The sequence below is a fragment of the Zophobas morio genome, unplaced genomic scaffold (assembly GCF_036711695.1).
Source record: "Zophobas morio isolate AGI-343-1 ecotype UQ-CSIRO unplaced genomic scaffold, CSIRO_AGI_Zmor_V1 ptg000041l, whole genome shotgun sequence".
Classification (NCBI taxonomy): domain Eukaryota; kingdom Metazoa; phylum Arthropoda; class Insecta; order Coleoptera; family Tenebrionidae; genus Zophobas; species Zophobas morio.
In genome coordinates, this window is record NW_026972146.1 from 3,166,284 (window position 1) to 3,179,276 (window position 12,993).

A 12,993-nucleotide genomic window follows, 5' to 3' on the forward strand; every position below is an offset into this window, starting at 1 on the left:
CAATTTCCAATTTTCGATTTTTCAGTTCTTCTATGATTAATTTTTCGAATTTTCAATTTTTCAAATTGCAGTTTTTCATTTCTTCCATTTTAAGATTTCTCAATTTTTCCATTTTCCAAATTTTTCATTTTCCATTTTCTGATCAATTAAGACGATTTTTGGTTTCTCGATTTCAATTTTTCAAATTTTTTATTTTCCAATTTTTCGTTTTTCCAATTTTACGATTTCTCAAATTTTCTGATTTTCCATTTTCCGTTCATTTAGTTGTTCAATTATTTCGCAATCCATATTTTTCGATTTTTTAACTTTGCGATTTTTCAAAATTTTGGTTTTTCAATGTTTCGATTTTGAAATTTTCGACTTGTTCAATTTTTAGATATTGTAATTTTTCGATTCTTCAATTTTCCAATTTCCAAGTTCTCGATTTTTCAGGTTCTCATTTTTAATTTTCAATTTCATTTTGTTTTTTTAATTTGTGTTTTCTATATTTCCCTATATTTTTGTGATTTTTAATTTTCCATATTCCGATTAATTAATTTTTTGTTTATTTTTTAATTTTTAGATTTTATAATTTTTAGATTTTTGATTCTATCGATTTCTATAGTTTCTCGATTTGTAATTTTCGATTTTTCAAATCTTTGATTTTCCAATTTTTCGTTTCCTCAATTCTTCGATTTGCAAATTTTAGTTTTTTCAAATTTTAGATGTTTTATTTTTTCGTTTCATTAATTTTTCGATTTCCAAATTTTCGATTTTTGACTTTTTCGATTTTTCAAGTTCTCAATTTTAATTTCTCATTTTTTAATTTTTTGTTTATTCAATTTGCGATTTCAAAATTTCGCTATACTGTACCGATTTTTCAATTTTCCATTTTCCGAGTAATTTTGATTATTTTGCAATTTTTCGATTCTTCGATTTTCGTGTTGCAATTTCTCGATTTTTCAGTTTCTCAATTTTTAATTTTTGATTTTTCCTTCTTCGTCTCTTCAATCTTACGAGTTCTCAATTTTTCAAATCAGTTTTCGAATTTTTCGATTTGTGTTCTATTTTGTCGTTTCTTCAATTTTTCGAATTCTTAATTTTCCATTTTTTGATCAATTAGTTTTTAATTATTTTGCAATTTTTCTTTTTTCCGATTTTTGACTATCGATTTGTAGTTTCTCTATTTGTGGTTTTCTGTTTTAAAATTTTTGATTTTCCAATTTTTCGTTTCTTCAATTTTCCAGTTTGCAACTTTTCGTTTTCTCAAATTTTAGAATTTTTTTTCGTTTGTTCAATTTTTCGATTTCCAAATTTTCGTTTTTTCGATTTTTCAGGTTCTCATTTATAATTTTCCATTTCTCAGTTTTTTGTTTCTTTAATTTGTAGTTTCATAATTTCTCTATATTTTTTAGGTTTTTCAATTTTCCATATTCCGATTAATTAGTTTTTTGATTATTTCCTCAATTTTACTATTTTACGTTTTTTTCATTTTCTCAATTTTTGATTTTCCGATTTATCAATTTTTCGAATTACAATTTTCAATTTTTCATTTTTTCAGTTTTTAGAAGTTTTATAATTCTTCGTTTTTTCAATTTGCAATTTTTCAGATTTTTCAATTTCTCAGTTTTTGATTTTTCGATTTTTAAATTTTTCGTTCATTTAATTTTTAGATTTTCATTTCTTCTGTTTTTATTTCTCAATTTTTAATTTTTCGAATTCTCAATTTTCCATTATCTGATCAATTAGTTTTTAATTAGTTTGCAATTTTTCTTTTTATCGATTTTTGACTATCGATCTCTACTTTCTCTGTTTGTAGTTTTCGGTTTTTAAAATTTTTGGTTTTCCAATTTTTCGTGTCTTCAATTTTTCAATGTCCAAATTTTCGTTTTTTCGATTTCTGATTTTTTCGACTTTTCAGGTTCTCATTTTTAATTTTCAATTTTTCAGTTTTTTGCTTCAAAATTTCTCTATATTTTTCAGGTTTTTCAATTTTCCATATTCCGATTAATTAGTTTTTTTATTATTTCCGGAATTTTACTATTTTTCCTTTTTTCATTTTCTCAATTTTTGACTTTTCGATTTATCAATTTTTCGATTTGCAATTTTCAATTTTTCATTTTTTCAATTGTTCATTTCTTCGATTTGCAAATTTTCGTTTTTTAAATTTTTTACTAATTTATAATTTTTCAGATTTTTTAATTTCTCAGTTTTTAATTTTTCGATTTTTAAATTTTTCGTTCCTTCAATTTTAGATTTTCATTTCTTCTGTTCCTGTTTCTCAATTTTTAAATTTTCGAATTTTCAATTTTCCATTTTCTTAGCAAATAGTTTTTCAATTATTTTGCAATTTTTTCTTTTTCTCGATTTTGTACTTTGGCGATTTCTTGTTTCTTGATTTCTAATTTTCTGTTTTTTAAATTTTTGATCATCAAATTTTTCGTTTCTTCAATTTTTCTATTTGCAAATTTCCGTTTTTTCGATTTTTGAATTTTTCGATTTTTGAAGTTCTGATTTTTAATTTTCCATTTTTCAATTAGCTATTTCAAAATTTGCCTAATTTTTCCGGTTTTTCAATTTTACTATTTTTCCATTTTTCGTTTGCAAATTTTCGTTTTTTCAATTTTTAGAATTCTATAATTTTTCGTTTCTTCTATGTTTCAGTTGCTCGATTTTTCAGTTTCTCGGTTTTTAATTTTTCGATTTTTCAGTTTTTCAATGTCTAATTTTTCGATTTTTCTTTTTTCGTCCTTCGGAATTTTTCACTTTCTGATTTTCAGTTTACAATTTTTAATTTTTCGAAATCTCAATTTTCCATTTTCTGATCAATTAGTTTCTCAATTATTTTGCAATTTTTCTTTATTTCGATTTTTGACTATCGAGTTCTAGTTTCTCGATTTGTAATTTATTTTCGGTTTTTCAAATTTTTGATATTCCAGTTTTTCGTTTCTTCAATCTTTCAATTTTTGTTTTTTTCAATTCTTTGTTTATTCAATTTGCGATTTCAAAATTTCGCTATATTTTTCCGGTTTTTCGGTTTTCCATTTTCCGATTAATTAGTTTTTTAGTATTTTGCAATTTTTAGTTTTTTCTTTTCCCCAATTTTACTATTTTTCGATTATTCAGTTTCCCAATTTTTAATTTTTGATTTTTCAGTTTTTCGTTTCTCCAATTTTTCCATTTTCAAATTGTCGTTTTTGTCTTTCGATTTTCAGGTTCTCATTTTTAATTTTCCGTGTTTCAATGTTTTGTTTATTCAATTTGCGATTCTAAAATTTCGTTATATTTTTCTAGTTTTTCAATTTTCCATTTTCCGATTAATTAGTTTTTTGATTATTTTGCAATTTTTAGATTTTTCATTTCCCCAATTTTTGAATTTTCAATTTTGAATTTTTCCTTTCTTCGATTTTCGATTTGCAATTTTTCAGTTTTCAATCTCTCAATTTTTAATTTTTGGTTTCTTGAATCTTAGGTCTCAATTTTTCAAAATTTTCATTTTCTGATTAATTAGTTTTTCAAATTTTCGGTTTGTAATTTTCGCTTTTTCAAATTTTCGATTTTCCGGTTTATTGATATTTTATTTTTTCGTTCCTCCAATTTTTCAATTTTGTGATTTTCACTTTTCCTGTTTTTCAGTTTCTTAATTTTTAATTTTTCGAATTCTCAATTTTCCATTTTCCGATCAATTAGTTTTTCAATTATTTTGCTTTTTTTTCGACTTTGGAGTTTATCTATTTCTAGTTTCGATTTTTGATTTTTCTCAATTTTTCAGGTTCTCATTTTTAATTTCCCATTTTCCAATTTTTTGTTTATTCAATCTGCAATTTCAAAATTTCGTTATATTTTTCAATTTTCCATTTTCTGATTGATTAGTTTTTCAATTTTTCGATTTGTAAGTTTCGGTTTTTCAAATTTTCGATTTTCCGGTTTATTGATATTTTATTTTTTCGTTCCTTCAATTTTTCAATTTTGTGAATTTCACTTTTCCTGTTTTTCGGTTTCCCAATTTCTGACTTTCCGATTTCTCAATTTTTCGATTTTCAATTTTGAATTTTTCGTTTCTTCAATCTTACGAGGTCTCAATTTTTCAAATTTTTCATTATCTGAGTAATTAGGTTTTCAATTTTTCGATTTGTAATTTTCGATTTTTCGATTTTTGACTTTCTCTAGTTTTCAGATTCTCATTTTTTAATTTTTTATTTATTCAATCTGCAATTTCAAAATTTCGCCATATTTTTCCGATTTTTCAATTTTCCATTTTCCGATAAATTAGTTTTTTGATTATTTTACAATTTTTATAATTTTCATTTCTCCAATTTTACTATTTTTCGATTTGCAATTTTGAATTTTTGATTTTTCAGTTTTTCGTTACTTCAGTCTTACGATTTCTCATTTCTTCAAAATATTTATTTTCCGATCAATTGGTTTTTCTAATTTTTGATTTTCCGGTTTTCAGATATTTTATTTTTTCGTTCCTTCAATTTTTCAATTTTGGGATTTTCACTTTTCCTATTTTTCAGTTTCCCAATTTCTGACTTTTCGATTTCTCAATTTTTCGATTTTCAATTTTGAATTTTTCGTTTCTTCAATCTTACGAGGTCTCAATTTTTCAAATTTTTCATTTTCTGAGTAATTAGGTTTTCAATTTTTCGATTTGTAATTTTTTGATTTTTCGATTTTTGACTTTCTCTAGTTTTCAGATTCTCATTTTTTAACTTTTTATTTATTCAATCTGCAATTTCAAAATTTCGCCATATTCCGATTTTTCAATTTTCCATTTTCCGATAATTTAGTTTTTTGATTATTTTACAATTTTTATAATTTTCATTTCTCCAATTTTACTATTTTTCGATTTTTCAGTTTCCCAATTTTTGACTTCGATTTTTCAGTTTTTCGATTTGCAATTTTGAATTTTTCATTTCTTCAGTCTACGAGGTCTCAATTTTTCAAATTTTTCATTTTCTGAGTAATTAGGTTTTCAATTTTTCGATGTGTAATTTTCGATTTTTCGATTTTTGACTTTCTCTATTTTTCAGATTCTCATTTTTTAATTTTTTATTTATTCAATCTGCAATTTCAAAATTTCGCCATATTTTTTCGATTTTTCAATTTTCCATTTTCCGATAAATTAATTTTTTGATTATTTTACAATTTTTATAATTTTCATTCCCCAATTTTACTATTTTTCGATTTTTCAACTTCCCAATTTTTGACTTTTCGATTTTTCAGTTTTTCGATTTGCAATTTTGAATTTTTGATTTTTCAGTTTTTCGTTACTTCAGTCTTACGATTTCTCATTTTTTCAAAATTTTCATTTTCCGATCAATTGGTTTTTCTAATTTTTGATTTTCCGGTTTTCAGATATTTTATTTTTTCGTTCCTTCAATTTTTCAATTTTGTGATTTTCACTTTTCCTGTTTTTCGGTTTCCCAAATTCTGACTTTTCGATTTCTCAATTTTTCGATTTTCAATTTTGAATTTTTCGTTTCTTCAATCTTACGAGGTCTCAATTTTTCAAATTTTTCATTTACTGAGTAATTAGGTTTTCAATTTTTCGATTTGTAATTTTCGATTTTTCGATTTTTGACTTTCTCTAGTTTTCAGATTCTCATTTTTTAATTATTTATTTATTCAATCTGCAATTTTAAAATTTCGCCATATTTTTCCGATTTTTCAATTTTCCATTTTCCGATAAACTAATTTTTTGATTATTTTACAATTTTTATAATTTTCATTTCCCCAATTTTACTGTTTTTCGATTTGTCAGTTTCCCAATTTTTGATTTTTCAGTCTTTCGTTACTTCAGTCTTACGATTTCTCATTTGTTCAAAATTTTCATTTTCCAATCGATTGGTTTTCCTAATTTTTGATTTTCCGGTTTTCAGATATTTTGGTCTACCGTTTCCGTCTCTCTCTCTGTGTCGATTTTAATCAGACAAATAATCTCCGAAACTACCGACCGATTGTTGTCAAATTTTGATGTAAGGTATATTTGGATTATCATGTAGATGATAAAAGGTTAATGAAAATTTAGCTAATCATCCCCACCACCAATGAGATGACGTTATCTTCAAAATGTACAATAGTAAATTTGTGTTTAATTTTATAAAATAAGATATTACTGTACTTGTGGTGTATGAATCCGTGTTGAGTTTTCGCCAGAAATATCAGCAATTTTAGAAAAAAATCATATTATGAAATAACCTTGGATCAATTTTTTAGTTAATATTAGTTTATTGTTATTAGAAAAATCGTCCGTTGAATTGAAAAATTCGACACATGTAAAGTACCGCAAAAATCCACCTTAAAATATAAAAATAAAGAAAACACCCTTTTTCAGGTCGTTAAAAATTTACAAAAAGTGCGTGTTCGCGGTTGGGGTTTTCCGATTTATTTCGTCAGCCAGCCCGTAATTATTGCGGTATTACCCGCTGTTAGCATGGTACCTTTTAGCTCGTCATCTTCAGCAGCCCCATCGAGCCACAAATCGAATTTCGGCCGTTAAATTTTTAAGGAGCGTTCTCTAATTATCTTCAGCCGAGTTAATGGATTAAATAAATTATGTCGAACTAATGTATTCCAACAGTTCCTCTTTTAATTCATAAAATTACGATCCCCAGCTCGTCCATTACATTATGCAATGTACCGATCTCAAAAAGTGTGACATTTCGTTTCTGCGATTAAACCCGGCACAAAAGCTGAAGTTTAAAGCGATCTATCGGGTATTTAATTACAGGTGAAGGTTGTATCGAAAATCGTGAGTGTCGTCGGTGTCCAGGACTTGGACGCTTTTTTGTTTTCGCTCGAATATAGAAACTATTTTCGGAGGTTGTAACAGCAGACAAATGGGTCCCCGAGCAGTGGCACCTCACTTCTCCGCAACAAAATCAAACGTTCAATAGCAAAGATATTTAATAGTTTTTCTGCCAAGTGGACACGCACGCACCGCTAATGTTGTAACACTCCGGCGTTTTAAACCCTATAAATAGCATAAAATTTCCAGTGAAAGCATAACGCGACGGTGGGAAACGCGTGAATTATTAACCCCTATCGATTCCCTAATAAAACTTTCAGCCGCTCTTTTATATTACAGGTTGACAATTGGGCGGATAATGAGGCGTTGAGAAACCCTAGCCACAGCCAGAAGCCCTCGTATCGACGCTCCTTCTCCGAACTGCCCACGTCGCAGAACCTCCACGTGCCCAACATCAATCGCCGAAGCTTAGGCAACGAAGTCCTCGAAGCCGCCTTCCCCAAGTCGAGCACCTCCATGACGGACATCCAGTCCTCGCAACATTCCTTCGATAGTCTTACGGCTAGGTATAGTAACTTGAATCTCAACAGGAGCACGAGCGATATCACGAATGAGGGGGCCGCCGCCACCCTCTACACCTACATCGGAATCTCTGAACCGGACAAGGAGAAGCACATCTACGAGAACCAGGGGATCGTGAACGCCCACAGCAAGAAGGGCGACTTCGACAACGACCAGCACGAAAAGATGTAAGTTGGATGTGAGCGCGAAAATCGGCAAACGCCGCTGTTTTTGGCCCCAAGGTGGTAGAGTTCTTACTACTCGATTCATTTCCTGTAAACATACTTAAATAGAATTAAATTTTATCGATCAGTTGATATGAAATATGTTATATAACAATAAATACGTGATATCAGAATTAACTAAAGCTCCTTAAACGAATGAAATATACGACCTATCTTTGACATTTTATAATGGGTTATAAAAATAATTTACGTGTCTATTTTAAACTAAAAATTTTTGTTCACAATTTGTTTCACCATTTACTTAAACTTGAATATGTCTATTTTGAGGCCACCGCTTTCATATTTTGTTGACATATAAGAATAGAACGACCTTACAATCAACGTTTATCTTGACAAAAATGTATATAAGTTTACTCTATCCTAAAATTAGAATTATAATATGTTAATGAACGAATTATGTGTCAATGCCGATGAAACAGACTAAGCGGAAGCAATAAGCAATAAATACCTGCTTTTGTATTCATAGCGTCAGATTTAAGTGTCTATATTTGATTTGGGAAGTACAGGTAGACGAACTTGGTAAAACTTCTGTCGGGTTTCTTGTTTGTCGTGTTATTACCATTGTTTTGATCCAAAAATAACTTGGGTGTGGTTAGAGTAATCTTAGAATTGTAAAAAACGGAAAACTGAAAGATGGAAATCCAAAAAGTCGAAAAATCGAAAGATCCAGCAGTCAAACAAAAAATTTAAAACATGAAAAATACAGAAATCGAAAAATTCCCAAAACTGCAATATTTAAAATTTGAAAAATCAAGAAATCAAAAACTCTAAAATTGAAAAAAGTGAAAAAGCAAAATGTCAAAAAATTGAAAAATTTTTTAGTTTCTCGATTTCAATTTTTCAAATTTTTTTATTTTCTAATTTTTCATTTCTCCAATTTTACGATTTGTCAAGTTTTCTGATTTTTCATTTTCCGTTCATTTAGTTTTTCAATTATTTTACAGTCTATATTTTTCGATTTTTCAAAATTTTGATTTTTCAATTTTTCGTTTCTTCAATTTTTCGATTTTGGAATTTTCGACTTGTAAAAAACGAAAAATTGAAAGATGGAAATCAAAAAGTCGAAAAATCGAAAGATCCAGCAGTCAAAACAAAAAATTTAAAAAATGAAAAATACAGAAATCGAAAAATTCAAAAAACTGCAATATTGAAAATTTGAAAAATCAAGAAATCAGAAACTCTACAATGTAAAATAGTGAAAAAGTAAAATGTCGAAAAATTGAAAAATTTTTTAGTTTCTCGATTTCAATTTTTCAAATTTTTTTATTTTCTAATTTTTCATTTCTCCAATTTTACGATTTCTCAAGTTTTCTGATTTTACATTTTCCGTTCATTTAGTTTTTCAATTATTTTGCAGTCTATATTTTTCGATTTTTTAACTTTGCGATTTTTCAAATTTTTGATTTTTCAATTTCTCGGTTTTGGAATTTTCGACTTGTAAAAAACGAAAAATTGAAAGATGGAAATCAAAAAGTCGAAAAATCGAAAGATCCAGCAGTCAAACAAAAAATTTAAAAAATGAAAAATACAGAAATCGAAAAATTCCCAAAACTGCAATATTGAAAATTTGAAAAATCAAAAATTGAAATATCGAAGAATTGAAAAATCGAAAAATCAAGAATTCGGAAACTCTAAAATTTAAAAAAGTGAAAAAGTAAAATGTCGAAAAATTGAAAATTTTTTTAGTTTCTCGATTTCAATTTTTCAAATTTTTTTATTTTCTAATTTTTCATTTCTCCAATTTTACGATTTCTCAAGTTTTCTGATTTTACATTTTCCGTTCATTTAGTTTTTCAATTATTTTGCAGTCTATATTTTTCGATTTTTTAACTTTGCGATTTTTCAAATTTTTGATTTTTCAATTTCTCGGTTTTGGAATTTTCGACTTGTAAAAAACGAAAAATTGAAAGATGGAAATCAAAAAGTCGAAAAATCGAAAGATCCAGCAGTCAAACAAAAAATTTAAAAAATGAAAAATACAGAAATCGAAAAATTCCCAAAACTGCAATATTGAAAATTTGAAAAATCAAAAATTGAAATATCGAAAAATCAAGAAGTCGGAAACTCTAAAATTTAAAAAAGTGAAAAAGTAAAATGTCGAAAAATTGAAAAATTTTTTAGTTTCTCGATTTCAATTTTTCAAATTTTTTTTTATTTTCTAATTTTTCATTTCTCCAATTTTACGATTTCTCAAGTTTTCTGATTTTACATTTTCCGTTCATTTAGTTTTTCAATTATTTTGCAGTCTATATTTTTCGATTTTTTAACTTTGCAATTTTTCAAAATTTTGATTTTTCAATTTTTCGATTTTGGAATTTTCGACTTGTAAAAAACGAAAAATTGAAAGATGGAAATCAAACAGTCGAAAAATCGAAAGATCCAGCAGTTAAACAAAAAATTTAAAAAATGAAAAATACAGAAATCGAAAAATTCCCAAAACTGCAATAATGAAAATTTGAAAAATCGAAAATTGAAATATCGAAGAATTGAAAAATCGAAAAGTCAAGAAATTGGAAACTCTAAAATTTAAAAAAGTGAAAAAGTAAAATGTCGAAAAATTGAAAAATTTTTTAGTTTCTCGATTTCAATTTTTCAAATTTTTTTATTTTCTAATTTTTCATTTCTCCAATTTTACGATTTCTCAACTTTTCTGATTTTTCATTTTCCGTTCATTTAGTTTTTCAATTATTTTGCAGTCTATATTTTTAGATTTTTCAAAATTTTGATTTTTCAATTTTTCGTTTCTTCAGTTTTTCGATTTTGGAATTTTCGACTTGTAAAAAACGGAAAATTGAAAGATGGAAATCCAAAAAGTCGAAAAATCGAAAGATCCAGCAGTCAAACAAAAAATTTAAAAAATGAAAAATACAGAAATCGAAAAATTCCCAAAACTGCAATAATGAAAATTTGAAAAATCGAAAATTGAAATTTCGAAGAATTGAAAAATCGAAAAGTCAAGAAATTGGAAACTCTAAAATTTAAAAAAGTGAAAAAGTAAAATGTCGAAAAATTGAAAAATTTTTTAGTTTCTCGATTTTAATTTTTCAAATTTTTTTATTTTCTAATTTTTCATTTCTCCAATTTTACGATTTCTCAAGTTTTCTGATTTTACATTTTCCGTTCATTTAGTTTTTCAATTATTTTGCAGTATATATTTTTCGATTTTTTAACTTTGCGATTTTTCAAAATTTTGATTTTTCAATTTTTCGTTTCTTCAATTTTTCAATTTTGGAATTTTCGACTTGTAAGAAACGGAAAATTGAAAGATGGAAATCCAAAAAGTCGAAAAATCGAAAGATCCAGCAAACAAAAAATTTAAAAAATGAAAAATACAGAAATCGAAAAATTCCCAAAACTGCAATATTGAAAATTTGAAACATCAAAAATTGAAATATCGAAGAATTGAAAAATCGAAAAGTCAAGAAATCGGAAACTCTAAAATTTAAAAAAGTGAAAAAGTAAAATGTCGAAAAATTGAAAAATTTTTTAGTTTCTCGATTTCAATTTTTCAAATTTTTTATTTTCTAATTTTTCATTTCTCCAATTTTACGATTTCTCAAGTTTTCTGATTTTACATTTTCCGTTCATTTAGTTTTTCAATTATTTTGCAGTATATATTTTTCGATTTTTTAACTTTGCGATTTTTCAAAATTTTGATTTTTCAGTTTTTCGTTTCTTCAGTTTTTCGATTTTGGAATTTTCGACTTGTAAAAAACGGAAAATTGAAAGATGGAAATCAAAAAGTCGAAAAATCGAAAGATCCAGCAGTCAAAACAAAAAATTTAAAAAATGAAAAATACAGAAATCGAAAAATTCCCAAAACTGCAATATTGAAAATTTGAAAAATCAAAAATTGAAAAGTTGAAAAATCGAAAAGTCAAGAAATCGGGAACTCTAAAATTTAAAAAAGTGAAAAAGTAAATTGTCGAAAAATCGAAAAGTCGGAAAACTGAAGTGACAAAAAATTCAAAAATTAACATCGAAAAATTAAAAAATCGAAATAGCCCAAAATCTATAATTTTAAAAGCTGAAAAATGAAAATATCGAAAAACAAAATCATCAAAAAATTGAAAAAGTAAAAAATCGAAAGATCTAAAAGTCAAAATGTCGAAATATTGAAAAATCCCAAAACTGAAATATCGAAAAATTGAAGAATGGAAAAATTGAGAAATCCCACAACTCAACGTCGAAAAATTGAAAAATCAGAAACCTAAAAAATCGAAAAATTGAATAATTGAAAAACTGAAAAATCGAAACATTAGAAACGAAAATTTGGAAACGTCGAAAACTGAAAAATTTAAGAGATCGAAAAATTGAAAAATCAAAAACTGACAAATTGAAAAATCAAAAACTGTAGAATAAAAAACTGAAAACTCGAAAATTTAGAAACTGTAAAACAATGAAAAATCGAAAGTCGAAAAATCTAAACATTTAAAAACGAGAAAATCTAAAATGGAGAGTCCAAAGATTGGGAAATCGAAAAGTCGGAAAATCGATGTCGAAAATTTGAAAGATCGAAAAATTGAAAAATCAAAAATCTGAAAAATTGAAAAATTAAAAATTGAAGAATTGACAATCTGAAAAGTCGAGGAATCGAAAAATCGAAAAACCAAAAATTTGATTAATCGAGAGACCGAAAAATCTAAAATTTAGAAATGCAAAAAATTGAAAAATCGAATCGAAGAATTGAGAAATGGAAAAATGAAAAAATCGAGAAATCGAAAATTTGAAGCAAATTGAAGAATTAAAAAATTTTAAAATTATGAAATATCGAAAAATTGAAAACTCGAAAAATTGAGAAATTGAATACTCCCAAACTGAAATAACAAAAAATTGAAATATCGGAACATCGAACCATTGGAAAATCGAAAGTCGAAAAACCAAAAAATTAAGACATCTAGTAGCCGAAAATCGAATAGTTGAAAATTGAAACAATGAAAAATTTAAAATAAAAAAAATTTAAATCGAAAATTCGAAAAATTGAAAGATCGAGAAATTGAATAATCGAAAAACCGAAAAATCTAAAAATTTTAAAACCGGAAAGTCTAAAACGGAGACGTCCAAAGTTTGGGAAATTGAAAAGTCGGAAAATCGATGTCGAAAATTTAAAAGATCGAAAAATTGAAAAATTAAAAATCTTAAAAATTGAAATAATCAAAAATTGAAGAATTGACAAACTGAAAAGTCGAGGAATCGAAAAATCGAAAAATTTAAAATTTAGAAATGCAAAAAAATGAAAATTCGAATCAAAGAATTGAGAAATGGAAAAATGAAAAAATCGCGAAATCGAAAATTTGAAGCAAATTGAAGAATTAAAAAATTTAAAAATTATGAAATATCGAAATATTGATAACTCGAAAAATTGAGAAATCGAATATTCCTAAACTGAAATAACGAAATATCGGAACATCGAGCCATTGGAAAATCGAAAGTCGAAATATCAAAAAATTAAGA

At 26.1% G+C, this 12,993-nt stretch overlaps 1 protein-coding gene across 1 annotated transcript in view; it reads left to right on the forward strand.

Annotated features, from left to right (window-relative positions):
• The window catches only part of LOC135141025 (calpain-D-like), a 33,624-nt gene that overhangs the window by 8,284 nt on the left and 12,347 nt on the right, over nt 1-12,993 (forward strand). Inside the window, exon 3 of the mRNA XM_064071819.1 lies at nt 7,073-7,482. Coding sequence (XP_063927889.1) covers nt 7,073-7,482 — 410 coding nt within the window. The remainder of the gene's footprint in view (nt 1-7,072; nt 7,483-12,993) is intronic.